We start from the raw sequence: 22801 nt of genomic DNA on the forward strand, positions 1-22801 counted from the left end.
GTGGTGAGCCAAAGTGTTTTATTAAAAAGGTTCCTGAGTAGTTTTCCCACCATGATTCCTTGCCAGCCGTCTTGTGGGGTTCCAGGTGGCTGCCTTGTGAGAACCGACGTTACTGTGTCTCCCTGCTCCACGGTGCTGGTGGCCACCGCCATGGCACTGCCCTGTCATCCAGCTCTGCTGGTGTTCCCTGATGGCCTGCCTTCCCTTCCTTCAGCTACTACCCACTGTCCCGGCCCCCCCGCTTGCTGTCTATGATCTCCCTCCAGTTGTCACTCCAGGAGAGCAGCCGTCTCCTTGTGGGGGGCAGGGCGAGGTGCTGGTTGTGGCAGCAGGTGAACAAAATGTGCTCCCAGCTTGGGGTCTCCTCTTGGCCTGGGACAGGATGCAAGAGAAAGGCAGGGAGATGCAGTCTATAATCTGGTTATTTTTACTCCCTCCCTAATCCAGCAGGCCAAATGCCTGGAAGGTTGCCAGGAAAACGGGTCTAACCTCGAATGGTGTCCTTGTCGTCAATGAGCAGGTCCCCCAAGACCACCGTCTTGTCCCTCGTCAGGATAATGCGCTCCACAAACTGTGGCCCCAGGTGATTCTCCACCCAGCGGTACTGTGGAGGGGGCACAGGTCGGTCAGCAGGGCCAGTGAGTAAGTAGGTGGGAGTGGGGTCTCCAGCCCTTGAGAGATGCTGCTCCTCTCCCCCCACACTTCCTGTGTTTCTGCCGGTTTATTTAAAAAAGGGGCTTTTTAATTATTTTGAGAGAGAGCACGAGTGAGAGAGCAGGAGAGGAGCAGAGAGAGAAGGAGAGAGAGAATCCCAAGTAGGCTAGGCACCTTCAGCACAGAGCCTGAGCCCTAAGCGACCGAGCCCCCGGGTGCCCCTCTGCTAGTTTACTTTAATCCTCAGGATTTAGGAAGCAGTTTGCTATCAAGCGCTGGGGCAGCCGCACCTTCTCGGCCACACAGTGTTCATACTTCGTCAGAGGGCTGGTGCAGATGAAGACTTCGGTGCTGCACGCAAGGGGCGCAGGTTAGACTTAGGGTGGTGCCCTCCCTTCTTCTCCACCGTCCCTCCCCTCTTTGCCCTTTCTCACTCCTGCATGTTGTTCATCTCCTGCAGGGCTTCCAAGGCTCCAGGGATAGGCTCCAAGTCTAGGAAAAAGCCTGGGGCTTCATACACACTGGCCACTTTGTCCTGAAAGATACCATGTTCTTGTCCCAGCTTCTGCCTCCAGCAGATCTAGCCCCAGTGAGGACTCTCAAAAGATTCCTGGGGGGTTTTGGTCTCCAAATCAAAGCCTCGGGGAGACAATTTTGCTTAGGGGGAAGCGCTCTGACAGACTTTCTCGTCCAGGGCGAACAATGGATTCTAAACGGAGGGTTTTGTTAAACAAAGGGGGAAGACAGTCTTGTCCACGGGGAGGGCTCCCATTCTTAGGTGCCGTGTGGGGTCGGGGCTCGGGCTCCCTTGCATCCTATGGGGTCCGGGCCCTTGCTCCCGGGTATCCTGCGGGGTCGGGACTCCTCGCTCCCGGGGACACTGCCCGCGGACACCCGGCGTTGCATTCCCGCCCTTTCCCTGCTTACCGCCAGGTCTGGCCGCAGGGCTCGGTACTGCTCGCGGGCGAGGAAGCCGCGGCGCTTTTCCAGCGCCACGTGCGGCTCCCCGGGGAACCGGCGGCGGAAGCCCCGCAGGAGGCCGGCCTCGAAGTCGGCCAGCACGCCATCCATGTCCACCAGCACCCGCACCGGCCGTGCGCGCGGCGCCGCCATCGCCGCAGAGGCCGGGCTGGGATTGGGGGGGGAGGGGGGGCGGGCAGTCGCGGGCCGCAGCTTCCGGAGGCGCGCGGTGGGCGGGCGCACCGGGCTCATTTGCATGGGCGCCGGTGAGCCGGCCTCGCGGGAGGGCGCGACTTTCCCCTGGAGGCGGCGCGGGGTGGCCCGAGAGCGCGCCCGCCTGCACGTGTACCTCCCCCAACTCCGCGGGGGAACGTACCCGCTCACCCCAAGCGGACCCGGGCGGGTCGTGGGCCGCTCGAGGGCGGATCTCAAATTCTGCGATGGGTGAATCCTGTGGGGCTGGCTCCGCCCTTAGAGTCGCGACCGCGAGTCCCGGGGCCACCGGCACAACTCTGCCCTCCCTGCTTGTGGGACAGGGCACAGGATCACGCCGGATCCCGGGCCAGAACTCCCTGAGGCCCGAATCATGGGGGCTCCCAGTAACTTTGAAGTGAATGACTGCTGAAGACCCCTGACTCGTGTGAGTAGAGCTCCTAAGAGATGAACTCCTAAACCAGAGTTGGGAGCATCCGCTTTATGCATCCAGTCCCACCCGGAGGACACGATTTCCAACAAGCTCAGGTAATCGGGGAAGGTCCTTTCTGTGGAAGGGACACCGGTGTTCTAGCATTGGCAGTTACAGCCCCCTCTAGAAAATGCCTAATATGGCTAAGTTTTGTTGACGCTCCTTTGTAGATTTTTCTCAACTTCCTGACTACGTCCAAATACGTTTTCCGGGGCGCCTGGGTGGCTCAGTCGGTTGGGCGGCCGACTTCGGCTCAGGTCATGATCTCGCGGTCTGTGAGTTCAAGCCCCGCGTCGGGCTCTGTGCTGACAGCTCAGAGCCTGGATTCTGTTTCGGATTCTGTTGTCTCCCTCTCTCTGACCCTTCCCCGTTCATGCTCTGTCTCTCTCTGTCTCAAAAATAAATAAACGTTAAAAAAAAAAAAAATTAACAAATACGTTTTCCTACAAACCATAAACTCAGATTTGATTAAGTGACCCATCTTCCTCTAGTTCCCCATCTGAGCACCCAATAATACTTCCAAACCAATGTTGAAACACATTACAAAGGGGAGACTAGCCTCTCCTTCTAAAGTGATCTGATTAAAAAACTCTCAAGAAGAGGTACAATCGCCCTAGGCAATAGTGAGTCCTCCAATGTTCCCCCTCCTTCCCATTCAAGTCACACAAACTGGGTTTATACCCAGGCCAAAGTGTCAACGAAATACTGATTGTTCTGCCATCATCATAAAATCATTCAACTCCACTTCGTAAACCCTAAGCTTTCTAAGTAGAAAATTTAACACCCTTAGCAAACATGTTACATAGAATTTCATAAAATCTGTTCTGATAGTATCTGAATGATTGGCAGAGCTGTCCCTCCCTCACAACATTTGAATTTTGATTAGGCACTTATCTTCAAAAAATAAAAACTTAAAGCCAAGGTACAATTGTGACACAAATCAGGGACATCTCTTTTCCAGGATCCCCACCATTAGAGAAGGGTACAGACAGGTTCCCTGCCTCCAAAGAGGTTCCAATAGAAACCATAACTCAGGCTAGTATTTGCAGAGCTAACCTGTTTTCATCAAATCAGACGGATCCTCTATCAAAGCTGTTGATTCTCCATTTTGCAAATGCTTTCTTTGCACCTTAAGGGAGAAAAGCTTTACACCCCCTGAATCCATTCTTCCCAAAGAAATGTCCCAATAGTTCAAATGAAGCCAGTGGTTATGCTCATCGTCTCAGTGGTCTTACTTTTTAAAATAGGAAACTGGATCCAAGATGACAAACCTAAAGAACACAGTTGAGTAGTAGTGCAGCTAGACGTAAAAGCCAAGTCTTAATGCCCAATTTGGACATTTAATATAAATATAGCATGTTGATCTGGAACCTTCTGCCTGAACGCAAAGAGCTTTCCTCTCTTCTGTCTGCTCAGATCCTCCTCCCCTTCTTTTGGAGTGCTCTTCTGTAGCCACCCACCATTGAGAAGCACCTTGATGGAGGAGAGAACTTAAAAACTTACATGTTACTGCCCAGCACAGAGAGTGGGTAGAAGAGTCTAAAATATATTACCTAATAAATATTTTATCATTTATCCGTATCCCTGTATTAGCACAGGTATCAGTTAACTATCTTTTTGGCATTTTGAACTCCTGCTATGACTGTAAACCTGTTCTCTTTTGAGAGAAGCCCACTTACTTCTCTGGGCCTTCCAATAGTCTTTTAACTTTAGTGACTCATCGGTTCTTGGGCAACAGGATTTATAGTAAAGAAAAAAGCAACTGAACAGGTAGAACAGTGAAACGATCTCAAAAAGATGACACAGGACACGATGTTCCAAATTTGCACATTGTTTACTTTGAGCAACAGTCCAGGATTGTGAAGTACAACACACATGTTAAGGATGAGACTTCAGTTCATGGTCAAGCACCAGCATCATGCACACGGCTTCAAGTTATCTAAGAAGAGCACTGCCCCCTTGGGGTCTGTTCATGACGAAGACCCACTTCTGTGTGGCCACCGCCCTCGCTTGCTTTACCACTTGGAAATTTGTCAGTTTGAGTGCACATCGAAGCCTTCCTCTGCAAGACAGCAGCAGGCTCAGCTCATCAGCTAGTTGAGTTAGTATCTGGCTTATTTCTTAAGGTTCAAAAATTAAAAAGGCAGTTTTTGTTTTTGTTTTTGCTTTGCAGGCAGCAAGGCATGAGGCACAGACCTCTACTGTTCCATATGGCACAGGAAGATGCTTTTAGCAAAGGGCACGGACAAGGTAGGGCTACAATGAGTAGGTTTGGCATAAAGACAACCCTGTGTTTGGGGGCCTGAAGGAACATGCCTGTGGACTGTTTACTGGTCTGCCCAATCAAGGCTTGGTAAACCCAAGTAAAGCTGACAAGAAAAGGGTTTTAAAAACCTCAGTACAAAAGATCCTCTAACACATTTGGAACCAGATTATTCTTAAAAACACCATACTAAGTGTCACAAAACTTTCCCTCCAATCTACTACTAGAAAACACTCATGCCATGGCCTACAGACCCGGAGGAATCAGGACAGATAAAGAGAAACCTGTTCTTAAAAAAAAAAAAAAAAAAAAAAAAAAAGACAGCAGTACATAAAGTGCTTCTTTTTTAATGAAACAAATCCAAAAGATGTACAGTCAGGCTCAAGTTGTGCAGTTCACAAGCATGGAGAAAACAAACAAATAAAACGACAGAGTTCAAGAGAGTCAGAGCTAACCCAGGACGAGGCTGGACTTGCCGCCAGGGGGATTTCTTCGGGACGGCGCTGGGGCCGGGGCCACCGGGCTGGGCACGGGGGCAGCGGGCACGGGCTTCTCCTCGCTCTGCCCCAGGCTGGCCTGCAAATCTGTGTCCACGTTTTCTAGAAAAACAGAAGGAGGTTCAGGCTTACTAAGCAACTATTTCTAGGAAAGATGGAGAGTTTTAAGATTTTTTTTTTTTTTTTTTGGAGGATGGTTTAAATCATACCTAGAGATATATAAGACAAGAATCATTCACCCATGTTCCCGCAACCCAAAACTAACCACTTAGTGTTTTGCCTTATTTGTCCCCAGGCCTTTTTCTGTGTGTGCTCATTTCTAAATTGTACAAATATAAGAAGATGTAGTATTTTAAATTAGAAGTCCACCTCCGTGTGGGTCTCTTCTTCTGACTCGGAATTGTGTCCATTCTAGCCCCTCTGTTATACTTACTTATAAGTGTACTTTATTCCCAACAGATAATATATACTTCTGGGTTTTGTTGTTGTTGTACTGATACCAACTTCCTTTTTTTATACTCAGAAATTTACCCATATTTATACACATGGTCATAATTTACCCTGTGTAACTCCTTTATAGTATTTTATCACGATTCAATATATTTGATATAATACAGTACTGCATTAGCTGTACTAGTCATGAAAACTGGAACCGACCCAACCATTCCAAACAAAGTTGGAATGTATATAGACTGGCAAAGGTACCCACGGGGAAACAAGGGCGACCATCTTCAATCTGAACAGACGCTATGCATCGCCCTCCCTAGAGGGGGCTGTGCCACGTTCCACCCCCAACCCGTGTCAGACTATGCTGTCCGTACACCTTTGCACATCCATCATTTGATAACCACCTCACTTTAAAATTTGCCAAACTGATGGGTGAAATATTATTTCGTTCCTGTTTCATGTTACATTTCCATGATTACTAGGTGAGCCTGATTTCTTTTTCTAACCACAAAGATAACCCATAGTACCAACATCATTTATTAGAGTCTACCTTTCCCCTACTGATTAGTAGTATCTCCATTAATTAGATCACTCCCATATATATTAACTAGGTACTTTCCATGATAAAGGCTTCAGAATTAGTGTACTATTACCCAGCATCCTAGAGACTGCTTGATGATTCACTAATCTGTGAAATTCCCAACAAATATATATTCTTAATGAGGCATTTTCCAAAATATGGAAGTCTTTGTTCAAAGTCCAAAGGGACAGTAAAATGCCAGGTCTCAATTCAGTTGCATAATCTCACACCTGCTTTAGAATAAAATCTCTTAGGGCATCTGGGTGGCTCAGTCGGTCGAGCATCTGATTTTGGCGTAGGTCGTGATCTCACCGTTCCCAAGTTCAAGCCCCGCATTGCGCTCTGTGCTGACAGCTCAGAGCCTGGAGCCTGTTTCAGATTCTGTGTCTCCCTCTCTCTCTGCCCCTCCCCCAACTTGTGCTCTGTAGCTCTCAAAAATAAATAAACATTTAAAAAAATTTTTAGAATAAAATTTCTTGGGGTGCCTGGGTGGCTCCGTTGGTTAAGTGCCCAACTCTTGATCTCTGCTCAGGTCATGATCTCACAGTTCATGAGATCGAGCCCCGAGATGGGCTCTGTCTGCCCTGACAGCGTGAAGCCTGCTTGGGATTCTCTCTCTCTGTCCCTCCCCTGCTTGGATGTATGCATGTACTCTCTCTCTCAAAATAAATGCTAAAAAAAAAAAAAAATAGAATAAAATCTTTTCTCCTCAATCTCTCTCTCTCTCACACACACACACAAAGGCAACTTTAGTGTAAGAAACCAAACACTAATTCATAAAACTTGGGAGAAAACTACCTTAAGGTTTAAAGACATTTATTCCCTCCTCCCCTAGATTAAGGTGTTCCAAAGCCCTGGAAGCAGTGAAACAAATACTGGTTATGATCTATACCATGTAAGAAATTCATATGGCCCTCATATTTGACACCGATGAAAAGTTCTAATTTTGAAAAAATGTACTTTAAGTTCCCCAAAGACTAACCATTAAAAGCTCATGTTCCTAAAAGCACCTGTACCAAGTTTTAGCGAACTGATACCGAGAAGTCCAAGGGGGAAGAAGTCTTCAATGAGAAACTCAACAAAATCTCAGAAATATGCTACTGCTGCTTTTGACATTTCCTTTTAAGAATTTTTATAACATTCTATAGAAGTAACAACACATATGATGTTCTATAGTATTGAACTACAAGTAAAAATCAGTATGGAGCTTTCCAGAATGACAGCCCTCATGATAATTAACTTAAAGCTTGGTGAGAAAGGGTCACGCCTTAATTTCCTGTTGCTACATTCTTGTTTGCACGGGAAGCAGGATTAAATGCATCAACACTGAGAACCCAAGTCTTCTGATAAGTGTCCCGTGAATAACCTAGGAAAATATGTCCCATTTACCACAAATACAAACAAAACCCCAAAACCCATGATTTGAAACAATCCAAGATGGACAAATACGGGGCACGAGTTCCACTTGAGCCAGCCAGCCTATCAGTTCAAGCAATTTCATTGCTGCTACTAGGACTTGGCCTCACCGCTGCACAGGCTCTCACAGGTATCCATTGTCTGCCTGGATCAAGCAGTTAGGAGTACTTCTAAAGGACAAAACATTACCTTGCAGCTCTACCGTGATCATTTATTTCCTACTGATTTTTGGATAAATCAAGCTCACACCTACCATTCTTATATTTGTCTTTCATTATTTTTTTTAAAGTTTTTTTTGTTGTTATTGTTTTGTTTTGATTTTGAGAGAGAGCACGTGCATGATCAGGAGAGGGGAAGAGAGAGTGGGGGAGAGGGAGAGAATCCCAACCAGGCTCCACACTCGCAGTGCAGAGCCTGACGCGGGGCTTGATTTGACAAACCATGAGATCATGACTGGAGCCAACATCAAGAGTCTGATGCTTAACAGACTGAGCCATCCAGGTATCCCCCGTCTTTCATTATTAAAGGAACTGTTTTGTCTTCGCCAAAAAAGAAAAAAAGCACATATGGAGGATACACAACAGTAGGCCTTAATTTAAATGCTCCTTTGTCAGGGCACCTGGGTGGCTCAGTCGGTTAAGCATCCAACTTTGGCTCAGGTCATGATCTCGCGGTTTTTGAGTTCAAGCCCCACATTGGGCTCTGTGCTGACAGCTCAGAGCCTGGAGCCTGCTTCAGATTCTGTATCCCCTTCTCTCTCTGCCCCTCCCCCACTCATGCTCTGTCTCTTTCAAAAATAAACATTAAAAAATTTTTTTTAATTAAAAAAAAAATAAATGCTCAAATTTGTCAGGGCACCTGGGTGGCTCAGTTGGTTAAGCTTTGGACTTCAGCTCAGATCATGAGTTCATGGTTTGTGAGTTCATGCCCTGCGTTGGGCTCTGCACTGACAGCTCAGAGCCTGCCTGGGATTCTTTCTCCCTCTCTCTCTGCCCCACACCCCCCCACACCAATAAATAAACATTTTTAATAAATAAATGCTCCTCTGTCTAGTCAGAAATGCTCCATCCAAAAAGAACAGAGGCTAGTCTGTTACTACGTCCCCTTAGTCTGTAATGAAGTAATAAGTACAGGAACTGAGAGGCTTTAGAAACTTATACAGGATTGACTGAGAAAGCTTTTGCTTGTTGAATCTAATGACTGAAAAACGGGACTTTAAACAAACACTTCACCATAATACACATCTAATATACTCCTGACTTGTCTTTCTTCTTTGGCAAATCAACAAGGCACTGAACAGATACCTACGTCAGGATAAATGATAAAGTGGTTCATTACGAGGGTGAAAGAATCAGAACAGCAAGAGATGCAGCAGACTAACTTGCCTAAAGGCAGGAAAGACTTGTACCTAAATTCTGCGGACCTACTCCCTCTGCTGCAGATTTCCCACTGCTCCCTTTAGCCATCCCTAGGTTTAATTCTCTAAGAGAGAACGGCAATCTTCCTTATATCCAAACCAAATCTATCTTAAACCAAGCAGAATAGCTTGGCTTCGAAGTAAATTTGGCAACAGAATCGGGGTTGACCTCTACTCCCCCAGATGGATCTTGAATCATTGTGCCCCTTGTCATTTCATGACAATTTCATGAGTGTGCTACTCACCTGAAGAATCTGAAAAAAAACCGAGCTGGGAGAGAATTACTAGTAGCACGTCAAGTGACACATTTTTTTTTTTAATAACTCCATCAAGGCCCTCTCATCCTTCTCCAGGCTTCCCAAATTCGTAACTATATCCATTGCCCAAAAGTAGTGACTAAGGATTAGCTAATTCTTGCTAAGTAAGGTCTCCTAGTGGAAGTATTTCAGAATATGAAAAGCACCAGAACTGAAAAGACTTCAAGATTTTTTTTTTTTTTTTTTTAACCTCCGGAAGAGTCTTTTCAGACAGAACACACTGGACATGAACGATAACTAATACATCTTCAATCCAGTGAGAAAGTGATTTGTTCACGGAGGAAGAACCCAGGTAACGCTCACAAAGGCCCAATAGACTCCCTTCCCACCGTGTCCATCAAGAAACGCTGTCTGTGGGGCACCTGGGTGGCTCAGTCGGTTAAGCATCAGACTTCGGCTCAGGTCATGATCTTGCAGTCTATGAGTTCGAGCCCCGTCCGTGTCGGGCTCTGTGCTGACAGCTCAGAGCCTGGAGCCTGCTTTGGATTCTGTGTCTCCCTCTCTCTCTGCCCCTCCCCCGTTCAGGCTCTGTCTCTGTCTCAAAAATAAATAAACGTCAAAAAAAATTTTTTTTTTTAAAGAAAGAAACGCTGTGTAAGAGGGCAGAAGAGGAGTCTGGTTCCTCAACACTTGTTTCACGGGAAGACTGCCTCACAAAATGTAATGGTCTTCCTTCCGGACCAGAGGGCCTTCTGACTGCTGCATTTCACCGAGTCAACTTTCACCTGATTCCTGCTGCCCGACACACTTACGCCTTTCGTTACATGCAATAGTCATTCTCTGGCACTTGTTAAGGAAGTGCCAATAAATACTTCAAAGACTTAACATCATTAAAGAAATGATTATAGCTCATTTCCACATATAATTGGTAACATGGATGAAAATTTATATCTGCCTCCTAAATCATCAGCCACAAGATCACAGAGTTGCCGACGTCTTGCTGAATAAGCACCTCAGTGTAAAATCAAACAAAGTTTGTAAATTAAATGCTGTGTGCCAAGCTTGAAATGCCAGAGCCTTTTACTAAAAAGCTCTCATTAACAGGAACACCCACCAGCCCCACTACTGCACACATATCTGTGAAGGACTCTCCATTTTTCCTTTCTTGTGCATTCCCGGCCTTGCTCTCACTGCAGCGGACGCACACGTGGCCATGTTTGCTAACTTCCCAGTTTTGTGTTTCTTTGCTCTCCACCCAGGGTATGCTGTGCTGGCCCTTGGGGCAAAGCCAGGTTTCACTCCCCAAGACACTATTTCAAGAAAAATTCCGCTCTATTCTAAAACCATTTACAGAACCAGAAATGTGTACTTCAGAAGGACTCACCATGAATGTCGCCTTCTCTCTGGAAAAGAAAAGAAAATTTTACTTCAGATTTTAATTTTGTAACAAATAAAGCAGTCACAGTTCTGAGAGGCTACTATTTGAAACCAAACGTGGAAGTTCATTTTGATGCAGTCAAGTTCAGGGTCAGGCCACAACACAATTATATTACAACCTTTATACTTACTTTGGGACAATGCTATACAAAACTGCTGCATGACAAATTGCCCCGGTGCCAGCAATACCCGACACACCAAAAAAACCTTAACATTTACACCGATGGCCTAATATCAATTAGCATTTCAGAGGATCTTTTATCAGAATGTGAAACTGGTAAGTTTATTTTTCCATGCTCCCTTTCCTTTTTCCTTATCTAGCTGTTGAGGGGCCTCTATAAATTCCAAAGTCCGTTAAGAGGGTTCCACACTGGGACGGCTGACACCACTGTGTGCTCAGAGGGCCCTACTTAGGAGGCCACCCTACCAGGTTTCCAGACACCTGCCTGGGGACATTGGGATCATGTTCCTCTGCAGACAACTGATGATAACACCCAGGTTGCAGTCTCCTCGAGTTCAGCTCAGAACAACTGGGCAACGTTCGTCAGGTCTTTGACCTCACACACACTACTATATACCACTTAGGTAGGAAGTGTGATCCAGAAGTTCCCAAAATCGATAGTGAAAAGAGAGAGACTGATCCAACTGGTAGAAGAGGGATGTGAACCAACCCAGATCATGTCACTTCAGTTTTCTGACTTTTCTCTTTATGGATCTTCCAGCACCAGTATGGCCTCAGGCCCTTCCCTAGTCACCTCTATGTAAGGCTCTAGTGACAGAACTGAAGCTCTTATTACAATAGGAAGGAAGTCAGTTTCCAAACCGGATTAACCTCAAAGCCTTTCTTTCCCCCCCAACCCTGTGTTGTCACACTGACCTTCAGATCTAAGAAGTCTCCAGAGTTTGCTTCAGAAGAGTTCCTTCTCTGGGGTCCAGATGACTCAGAATCCTCTCTGCCACCACTAGACTTGGCACCTGAATTAAAACATACTTTCTTAAGGACTATGACAGAAAGACTGAAAGCAAAACACTTCTTTTGTGAATGATGTTCGTGTTAGTCTTGTATCAAAAAATGAGCAAACAGGTTAAGTGAGAGCTTAAAAATTCTACAGAGGAACCAAATAGCCCAATTTGACCTCAATCGCTATTCTGACCCCTCTCCCAGGCTTTCCTCCAGTGACAAGACTTAACTGTTGTTGATCTCATTATGGTTGGGCTAGATTTTGCTCCTCAGCACAAAACCAACTGTAGTTATTCGTGCTGGGTCTGTACCTTTGATCAGTGGTCACACATATAAGCAGTACCTGCTGACTTGGCCCATGAAGGGGGATTTTCCTCAGGTGTCCCAAAGATGCTAGAGGCCATTTTGTTCCTCCTCACGGGTTGTTCTGTTGGTTCATCAAAGCCTAATGAAAAATTGGATCCACCACCTGGAGGCCGCAAAACCCTTGGGAGTAATGGCAAAAAACATCCATTTCAGATCATGCCAAAACATTTCTCAGCATAAATGTTTTCAAACACCTTTCAAATTCATTTCCCTCACCCATTCATTCCTCCTACCCACCCACCCACCCCACCCCCTCCAAGAGAGAGCTGCTAATGGGAAAAGGGAACTGATTCTGTTGTGGTATAAAGTCAACACTGGATCACATCAGTCAGAATGCCTAGTAGCAGACAGACAAGAAGTAAGTGTTGACAAGGATGTGGAGAGAAAGGAACCCTTGTGCACTGCGGGTGGGAATGTAAACTGGTGCAGCCACTGTGGAAAACAGTATGGAGTTTCCTGAAAAAATTAATAATCGAAATCCCATATGATCCAGTAATGCTACTTTTGGATATTTACCCAAAGAAAACAAAAACACTAATTTGAAAAGATATATACACCCCTACATTTACTGCGGCCTTATTTACAATAGCCAAGATATGGAAGCAACCTACCTGTCAACCGATAGATGAATGGATAAAGAAAATGGATATTACTCAGCTCAGCCATAAAAAAGAATGAAACCCTGCCATTTCAGACAACATGGTCGGATGTACAGGGTATGATGCTAAATGAAATAAGACAGAAACAATCAAATACTACATGATTTCACTTATATGTGGAACCTAAAAAACCAAATGAACAAACAAAAAAAACAGAAATGGGGCGCCTGGGTGGCTTAGTCGGTTAAGTGTTGACTTCAGCTCAGGTCATGATCTCACGGTTTGTGAGTGTGAGCCCTGAATCGGGCTCTGCGCTGACAGCACAGAGCCTGCTTTGGCTTCTCCGTCTCCCTCTCTCTCTGCCCCTCCCCCACGTGCACGCACTCCCTCTCATTCTCTCTCTCTCTCTCTCAAAAATAAACAAAACATTTAAAAAAACAAAACCAGAAACAATCACAAACACAGAGAACAAACTGGTGGATGCCAGAAGGGAGACAGGTAGGAAGGTGGGTGAACCAGGTAAAGGGGATTAAGAAATACAGATTTCCAGTTATAAAATAAATACATCATGGGGCTGAAAAGTACAGCATGGGGAATACAGTCAAGAATATAATAAATTTGTATGAGGACTGCATTTATCGTGGTTAGCATTTCATAAATGTATAGAATTGTCGAATCACTATGTTGTACACCTGAGACTAATATATTATTCTCAATTAAAAAACTGAAAGTTTTTAAAAATTCAACACTGGATGTTAAGATACAAAATGCTGTTTTATAATATTTGTAGTAAGGACTTCCGACATGAAGACAGCTGAAAAAGCCTGAAAGTTATCACAAATAACAGCCTGGCTGACGTCCCCTTTTAGATAATGGCAAAAGACCTAACAGACCTTGCCTAATAGGATCAGCTGGATGTATCTGCAAAAAAGTTTAGAAGCATATCTTGTTATTTATTCAGAAAGCATTTCCATTTTTATTTTCAACAAAATTAAAAATGGAAGATTATACATATAAAAGTTAAGTTGACCAATTTAGAAGCCCATGGAGAGCGATACTAGTCTCTTCCTATCTAGGCATCGCCAGCGAGCCCCATTTATACACTTGCACCACAGTATTCTCACTAGTAAACATGAACAATTAGCCACAAGGAGGAAGTCCGTATGAGAAACTGGTGTTACGATTCACAGAATGTTCGATAACCAGGCACCTTTGGACTCTATAGCTTTCGGTTCAGCAAGGAAACCCAGCACTTGTCCATTTCCAAAGCTTCCTGCTTGGCTTGACCAATGTGTCCCATCCCTGGAAGAACTCAATTTAACTTGTCCTGTCACTGCTCAAAACATAGAAAATGGAGATGGTTTTATGGAAGGAAAAATTTTCTAACTAAGGATTCAATTCTATTACTGGAGACAGGAGTAGTCTGGTTTTCTATTTCTTCTTAAGTCAGTTTGAAAAATATTTTTCTAGGAGGATGTCCATTTTATTCAAGTTTCCAAATAAAGAACAGTTGTCATTTGCAAACACAGCTCCTTATATTAGAAAAGAAAAGGAAACATATAGGAAGAGGAGGGGGGGGATAGAAAAGAGGGAAACAAACCACAAGAGACTCTTAGTGATAGAGAACTATGGGTTGACGGAGGTGGCTGGGACGATGGGCTACATGGATGCTGGGTACTAAGGGGGACACTTGTGATGAGCACCGGGTGTTGTATGTAAGTGTTGAATCAATGACTTCTGAAACCAATACCACACTGCATGTCAACTAAAATTTAAACTTTTTAAAACAGTGAAAAAGATAAAAATAAATTTTAAAAATAAGAAAAGGAAAAATTAAACACAGCATAAATGCCTTCCTAAGTGCCCCTTCTAAAGGCATCCCAAGTTTTGTTTTTTAACTATTGTTCCACTCTAAATATTTTCTCCTTCCCATTATTTTCTTCTTTGACCCATACATCATTTAGAAGTACATGTATCAGTTTCCAAACACAGGGGTCTTTCTGGTTTATTAATTTCTAGTTTTTAACTACAACACAGACAACAGTCTGTATGATACGAATCCTTTGAAATGTGATGAGATGTGATTTATGGCCTAATATGTACTCAATTCTATAAATCTATATATTCTTAAAAAGAATGTGTATTTGTTAATGTTCTATATGTCTACTAGGATCAAGCTTGCTAATGAGTTGTTCAAATCTGATTTTTAAGTATGTTAAAAAAATTTTTTTTAATGTATTTTTGAGAGAAAGACAGCACGAGTGGGGAGGAGCAGAGAGAGGGAGACACAGAATCACAAACAGGCTCCAGGCTCTGAGCTGTGAGCAGAGCCCGACGCGGGGCTCGAACTCACAGACCTTAAGATCAAGACCTGAGCTGAAGTCAGACACTTAACCGACTGAGCCACCCAGGCTCCCCTAAGTATGTTTTATCACTTAATGAGTGAATCCATTAACAATTCCTACCACAATGAAGAGTTTGCCAGTTTCTCCTCAGAATTCTGTCAAGATAAGAGTTCTCTCTCAGAATGACTGCCACTGGAGTAAATGTTAGATCAGTGGGAAAAACTGCATTGGGCTGACTAATCATTTTGATAAAACAAAACATCCCTCACTCATTTTATTTACCAAAGTAAGTTCCAGCTAGGCAAAATTATTTATTCAATTTATGTATTTTTTTTTAAAGTTTATTTATTTATTTTGAGAGAGAAGAGGGTAGGGGAGAGGAGGGGCAGAGAGAAAGGGAGAGAGAGAATCCCAAGTGGGCTCCGTGTGGTCATCACAGAGCCCCCACATGGGGCTTGAACCCACGAATCATGAGATCATGACCTGAGCTGAAATCAAGAGTCGGATGTCTAACTGACTGAGCCACCCAAGCACCCTCTTTTACTTATTTTTTGAGAGCATTTCATATACTAGTGATGTTATCCTTTGTTGATTATGTGTATTTTTGCCAAGTTTAATTCGTCCATCTTTTCAGTTTCTGGCTTTCATCTTGTACTTAGAAATAAAGCCCTTTTCTTCAAGACTAGGACCACATTTGTACAAACTTTTGTTTGTACAAAATTTTTTTTTAATATTTATTTTTGGCAGAGAGAGAGCATGCGAGCGAGCACGCACACTCACCAGTGGGAGAAGGGCAGAAGAGAGGGAGACAGAGGATCCCAAGCAGGATCTGCGCTGACAGCAGAGAGCCTGATTCGGGTTCCCATTCGCGAACCGTGAGATCATGACCTGAGCTGAAGTCAAGACGCTTAACAGACTGAGCCACCCGGGTGTCCCTGTACAAACTTTCTAAAGGACATTTTGATAATATGTGTCAACTGTTTGCTTTTTATATGAACCAGCATTTCTACTTCCAGAAATTGCCCTAATTAGATAACCAGATATATATACAAGGATTTATATCCTTGTATATAAATCCTTTAAAAATGTTCATCTACAAATAAATTTGGGAATACCCTAACTGTCCATTAGCAAAGGCTTAATTATCAAAGCATGTCCACACAACAGAAAGCTGTATACATTAGGGTGAGAGTTACCTTCATTAGTGGATATGAAAAGTTACCCAAAACACAGTGAATGAAAAACGCTGGAAGACAAACATAAGCCCAATGACGTGTTACATAAAATGACGTGTACAGAGATAAATTTATCTGGTTGTGTGATCTTAGATAAACTGCTTGACTTTTGTTTTGCTTTTCTCTTCTAATGTTCTTTTGTTTCTGTTTTTGTTTTAAAAGAGACAGCAGTTTTTTAGAGGAAAGGGGCAGAGAAAGAGGGAAAAAGAATCTTAAGCAGACTCCATGCTCAGCATGGAGCCTAACATGGACTTAATCCCATAACCCTAAGATCATGACCTGAGGTGAAATTAAGAGTCAGATGCTCAACCAACTGAGCCACCCAGTGGCCCCTGCTTTTATCTTCTACAAAAAGAGGTTAGTAGTAATTGCCTCATAAGACTATTCTAAGAATATCCAATATACTGTGCTTAAAAGGCAGCAGTCATAGCTATTAGCATCACAACTAGACATAAAGGCCTGAGAAGTACCCACACCACAGTGGCATCCAGGGTTTGTGCTCTCAGATAGGATTTCAGGTGAATTTCAATGTCCTTTTTTATACTTCATATTTTTCTGTATTGCCACTAATCTAAAATTCTTTCAAAGACTCCTTCTGGGTTCCAGAATTCCCTGACAATCTTTCTTTCTTTTTTTTAACTTTATTTTTTTTAACATTTATTCATTTTTTTAAGCGAGAATGAGAGAGAGAGAGCGAGAGAGCGAGAGCGAGAGAGCAAGAGAGAGAGAGCGAGAGAGAGAGAGCGAGCATACAAGCTGGGGAAAGGCAGAGAGAGAGAGAAAGAGAGACAGAATCCGAAGCAGGCTCCAGGCTCTGAGCTGTCAGCACAGTGCCTGATGTGGGGCTCGAACCCACCAACCGTGAGATTGTGACCTGAGCGGAAGTCCAAGCTCCCCTCCCTGACAATCTTTCTTTCGACAGTACTAATTTTCCTACTGGCCACTGCATGTGATCATTTGTGGACATCCGTGTCCCCTTGGATCTTTCGGCAGAAATCGTGGCTCCTCTGCTGACACCCTGGCCTGGACTCCCTAACACTGCCTCTTCTTCCCGTGTGGCCGCTACCCACAAGCCAGCAGAGATGCAAGGTAACGTGACAAACTATCAACATGGCCTCTCAACCGTATCTAGTTCTTACCATCTTCTTCACCAATCCAGTCATTTTCTCACTGTTCCCCAGAACAGTTCTGGTTTATCTCCACTTTGGGGTATTACTCCCATCTTTACTCCTGCCTAGAGCACTCTCCACCCTTTCCTCAAGCATCCCTCAAAACCGGGCCCATCTCTTAAACCTCAACCTCCTCCATAAAGCAGACTAGTAGAGCTCTCCATAGGCTCGAAGAATACCAGGTAGAACACGGAGGAAAGGATGGCTTCTGGTGTGAAGTGCCCAAGAGTAAATATTTTTGGCCTGTGGATCATGCAGTATTTTGTAACTATTGGGGTCTGTCATGTGGCACAGAGGCAGCCACAGACAACATGCAAACAAACGAGTGCAGCTATTTTCCAATAAAACTTTATTTACAGACACTGCAATCTGACTTTCCTATAATTTCCACAAAGTCATGAAATGAATCTTTTTTTTGCAACCATTTATAAATGTAAAAATCAGGTACCCACTGCATTTAGCCCTTGGGTGATTGTTTGCTGGGCTCTGTTCTGTCTAGTTCAACAGCCTCATTTTAAAGAGCGCAAAGTCTGGGGCGCCTGGGTGGCTCAGTCGGTTGAGTGTCTGACTCCAACTCAGGTCATGATCTCATGATTGGTGGGTTCGAGCCCCACATCGGGCTGTGTGCTGACAGCTCAGAGCCTGGAGCCTGTTTCAGATTCTGTGTCTCCCTCTCTTTCTGTCCCTCCCCCACTCTCACTTTGTCTCACTCTGTCTCTCAAAAATAAATAAATGTAAAAAAAAAAAAAAAAAAAATTTAAAGAGCACAAAGTCAAGCCTCCAGAGCCTCTGAAGAAATTGTCCAACATTAGTTAACTGACAGTGACGAGGACCAGAACCCAAATCCTCAGTCTCTGGCCAGCACAGAAGTGCTCAACGTGCTAAAATACAGGAGGCACAGAAGGCCATTTTCTCTTTCATTTTCCTACACACCTATGTACTGGTGCTTTGATTAGTTTCCATGTTTTCCAATCTTAGAGTGTCTTCTATTTCTTCTGTAGGTCCTCTAGCATCCTCCCCTGGATCATAGATTTGTGTGTGTCCACAGTATAATTCAATACAGAAATTGCACTAAATAAAAATGTCATTATTTTCCCCCTCGGGCGGGGAGGTGGTGGGGGAGGGGAGGTTGGGGACCCATTGTGTTTTTGGTAACATGTAAAATATTTATAACTCTACTTTTTTTTTCAAGTTTTAGATATTAAATATATCCACTTGGATTAATTTCATTATATGAATTAAGATAAGTGTATTCAGGCATACATTATATAAAGTTGATAATTTTAGGTTTGCTTAATTAAATGGTTTAAATCATAATTAAAGGTGTATTATAAATTCTTAATAGGCTTTCTCTCATGTTAAAGTTTGAAGCAACCAGGTTTTTTATCCCTTGTTTGTACCCAAATCAACAAAGAGTCAATAAAATCAAAATTCACGTGCTCCCTTGAGATTAGAATGATTTTTTTTTTCCTTTATCATCGTAATTAAACCCTCATGAATTAGCCAGATGAAAATCTCCAGAACCCTAATGGTCTGGGAAGTATTTTTTGGCCTTAAAAAAAGAAAAAAAGACACTAGTGCCCAAACACCGGCTTAAAAAGAAAGTCAAAGCTCTGCGCACCCAACTTTTTAAAGGTCTGTGTTCCTCTTGCAAGAGCAGGTAATACCTACTCCCTACTCCGATGACGTCAGTGTTGTAAAGCCCGTTTGTAACAGTGAGACATCCCCAAACAAAGGATTTGGATCATAAGACAGAAATTATTCCAATTTTATTTTTTAAGTTTCTCCTATTCTTTCTGAACCACACAGGGTAACTAAACCAGGATTACCTACTTGAGACTCACCAAAAATGGACCCATGTATCATGGATAACAATTAAAAAAAACAAAAATCACTTTTTCTTTCTTCTTTCTCTAGATGCCAGAGTTCCCATGTGATCTTTGCAGATCATCCCGTCCCAGACTAAATTTACAATGTGCTTATGGAGCCAGAAGAATGTTACTGCAGAAACAACTGAAGGAAAATTAGGTGAGATTACAGAGGAAGTAAAGGTAGGAAGTAAATAAAAGGACAAAGCTCCAGTCCTAGGATCACGATACTGGAGGGAAATTGATGACAAAAGGTGAATGAAAGCATTTATTCTGCAGAACCCAAAACCATTTGGTCTCACATTTCGAATATCCATATCAAAAAACTAGCATGAGGATTCCTTTGACCTGGTGACTGAAATTTTTTATGAGGCACTAAACTACACTCAACCCCAAAAGATGAAACCTGATTTTTTTTACATAATGTATAAATTTTCACGTTCCAGTCACTACAGTTTCACCAGCAGAAAGTTGACCGCATGGCACAAAAAGAAAGGTTCGGCGTGTTCCAGTGTCCTCGGCAAAAAAAATGATCTCATTGCAAGAATGACAACAGAAGAGGGAGTGACCAGTATTTTTGTAGGTCTATCCTCCTCAAGGTCCCCAACCTTCCAGGACCCACTAATTTATTTTAAATCTTTCCCACTTTCCTACATTGTATAAGGGAAAGGAATGAGTTGAAAAGGGGTGTCATTTCCAACCTGCCGCCTAAGCCTCGCTGCTGAGGCCAGCTTTTTGTCCCCAAGTTCTCCAACCCCTATGAGGCACTGCTATTTCACGGCTGTCTTCTTAGCCCCACAAAATGGCTCCCTTTGTGCCACTTGCCCAGGACCCCCAGGCTGGCCGCACACGACTGCAGGTCGTGATCAATGAAGAATAGATGCCTAGAAAAAGCGGAACCTAAGCTTCCTACAAGCCCTGAGCAGGATCCCAGAGATGCCTGTATCCCGTCTTAAAAGAGAACAGTGTGCAATTAGCCGAGACAATGTGGACACCTTCCGCCGGTTCCAAACCCTTCCACCAAGTCAGGCAAGGGCTTGGAAAAGGATCGCAGTGCAAACACCCAGTGCCCCCATCCCCTAATGCAGTAGCGACTGTGGCCAGAAAGGCCCCGGCATCCCAGGTGCAGATAGTACGGAAGAGACAATGGATGTCTCCGGCCCCGCCCAAGAACAGGAAACCTCCTCCTGCTAGGGAACCCGGGCCAGGGAAGAACTCGTTTGACAAACGTCAAAAGGGGGAGGGAAAGAGGTGGGATGCAAAGGCCGAGGTCCGAAGGTTTGAGCGCAGAAAACCCACTCGGACAGGCTCGCCCCCCTTTCGCGTTCGGAGGTGGGCGCGGGAGGGGAAGGAGCAGGGGTCTTTCCTTTGTTAGCAGAGGAGAAGCACTTCGCAGAGGGCTGACGGTTGGGTCCCGGACGGGCGTGGGGGTCGCAATGACCAGCCCCGCCCGACCACAAATGCCACCTGCCGGGCGGGCCCCAGTGGATAAGCGCCCGCAAGACTCAATCGCTGCGGCCGAAGGGGGTGGCCGCCGGGGGGGGGGGGGGGGGACCGCCACCTGCCCGGGGCCAGAGGCAAGAGCGCGTGGCCAGAGGTGGGACAATGGGGCCTGACCGGGACGCCCCGGGGGCTGCCCCGGCACGTGGGGGCCAAGACCACCGCCCTGGGGCCGGTCAGCCGCACCGCAAAGGGAAGGAAACGAACCCTGTCCGCTTGGCCTGACCACCGAAAGCCCGCAGCACTGCGAGGACCAGCGGCCCCGGCCCTCCCCGACCGACCCCTCGCTCCGGGGGAGGAATGAATGGGAGAGAAGCGGGAGTCGGGCGGGGCCGGCGCGACGGGCTCGCCCGACGGCACAAAGACGGAGCAGACCGCCGAGCCCCGCCGCCCGGCCGGGCACGAGCGCGACAGCCAGGGCACGTCACCGCCAACGACCCGCCGCCCTGCACCCGTGGCCCCGCCGGACGGCGGCCTTCCCTGCCCTCGAGCCCCGCGCCGAGCGGGGGCGTCCCCGCAGCCTCACCGGGAGCTATTCCTGCTGTTGGGGTCGACTCCCTTGAAGGTGGTGGTGGTGGTCATGGTGCCGAGGAGCGAGGTAGGCTGGCGTGGGAGCAGAGTGCTGAGGGTCGGGTCCGAGGGGCGCAGAGCAGCTCTGCACCGCAACGCCAGCAACCGCTGCAGGAGCCTCCGCCACCGCCTGCCTCACGGGCCGCAGCCTTTATAAGGCTCAAAAGAACCCGCCCCCACCGTGCCTGTATTGGCCAATTCAAATAGCTCTTTTCGTTCCTATTGGTTCCCTTAAGTGCCAAGCATCGGGCGGCACCCCGACGGGCTGCGGTGGCCCTGCTCGGCCTAAACCCGCCCCCTTCCTGGTCAGGGTGGGTCTATGGAAGTTCCCCCTCCCCCACCCCCAAATCTTGGTGATGATTGGACAAAGGACAAACCTGCCCAGCGTTGGGCACAAGTTGTGCTCACTGTCACTTAAAAAAGTTACCTGACTGAGGGAAAAGCTCGGTCAGCCCCCACCAAGCCCAGGGCAGATTTGTCTTGACCGTTTCACTTACTTGCCTTACTCATGGTGAGATAGTAAGGGCATGCTCCTTAAGGGATGAAAATTACTGCTACAAACTGACATTCATTGAATACCTACTGTGTGTCCCGTTTGGAAACATGACAGTCTCAAAGCAGCAGCACTATGAGTCAGCAACAGAAAGCAAGCCAAGACGATCCCTTTGAAAACGACTGGAAATTCTTCACATTTTAATGTTACTATTTAGCTGTCAGGGGTGGTGCATGTACTAGACCAAAATTACAGTCGTTCTGATTTGAGGGCCTGTTCTAAGGCTGGTTAATGCTCGGCGGTGGGGAATGGTCACATCCCTTGCTACCAAGACTATGGAGCAGGCCTGGCCTCTGCAGCTGTTTATAACCCTTAAGTCATGACTCTTCCACCTGTCTGGGTAAATCTATCCCTGCAACAAATGCAGACAACACTTGGAGGACTCAAGAATGGCTGTTTACAAGATCGTAATGGGAAAGTCTTGAGCAAACAAGAGTGGAGGCCTTCCCATGTCATGCATGTTTCCTCAAGGCAGACCCTTTTCACTATTTCCATAAAAACTGAACAACATTCCACTCTGTGTGGCCTCCCCCTTCTTGGCAGTTTGGAAGTTTATATTCTTGGTTAACCTCTCTCCTGGGTTTTCGTGAAAAGGTAGAGGTAAGTTCACTCCTAAAAGGCATGGATCATGTCTTTATGTGCTGACCACTCATTTGAATTAAAATCTTCCCTTTTTTTTTTTTTTGGTAAGATTTTATTTTTAAATAAACTCCACACCCAACCTGGGGCTTGAAACACAACCCTGAGGGGCGCCTGGGTGGCGCAGTCGGTTAAGCGTCTGACTTCAGCCAGGTCACGATCTCGTGGTCCGTGAGTTCGAGCCCCGCGTCGGGCTCTGGGCTGATGGCTCGGAGCCTGGAGCCTGTTTCTGATTCTGTGTCTCCCTCTCTCTCTGCCCCTCCCCTGTTCATGCTCTGTCTCTCTCTGTCCCCAAAATAAATAAAAAACGTTGAAAAAAAAAAAAACATTAAAAAAAAAAAAAAAAGAAACACAACCCTGAGATCGAGAGTTGCCCCCCCCCC

At 45.4% G+C, this 22801-nt stretch overlaps 2 protein-coding genes across 2 annotated transcripts; both read right to left on the reverse strand.

Moving 5' to 3' along the window:
- Position 1: 1 nt before the first annotated feature.
- Positions 2–1813, reverse strand: NT5C (5', 3'-nucleotidase, cytosolic). Its single transcript, XM_060629091.3, has 5 exons — positions 1582–1813; positions 1089–1189; positions 945–1005; positions 490–604; positions 2–372 (listed from the first exon to the last, which is right to left on the reverse strand). Exons 1-5 carry the CDS (start codon positions 1765–1767, stop codon positions 218–220), a joined length of 618 nt encoding a protein of 205 aa, XP_060485074.2. The 5' UTR covers positions 1768–1813; the 3' UTR covers positions 2–217.
- A 2632-nt stretch (positions 1814–4445) lies between these two features.
- JPT1 (Jupiter microtubule associated homolog 1) lies at positions 4446–21375 on the reverse strand. The gene is made up of 5 exons (XM_060645441.3): positions 21183–21375; positions 11918–12060; positions 11491–11588; positions 10561–10579; positions 4446–5161 (listed from the first exon to the last, which is right to left on the reverse strand). The coding sequence occupies exons 1-5, from the start codon at positions 21236–21238 to the stop codon at positions 5013–5015; spliced, it is 465 nt and encodes a 154-aa protein (XP_060501424.1). The 5' UTR covers positions 21239–21375; the 3' UTR covers positions 4446–5012.
- Between the last annotated feature and the right edge of the window lie 1426 nt (positions 21376–22801).

The sequence above is a fragment of the Panthera onca genome, chromosome E1 (genome assembly GCF_046562875.1).
Source record: "Panthera onca isolate mPanOnc1 chromosome E1, mPanOnc1 haplotype 2, whole genome shotgun sequence".
In the NCBI taxonomy this organism is placed as follows: Eukaryota; Metazoa; Chordata; class Mammalia; order Carnivora; family Felidae; genus Panthera; species Panthera onca.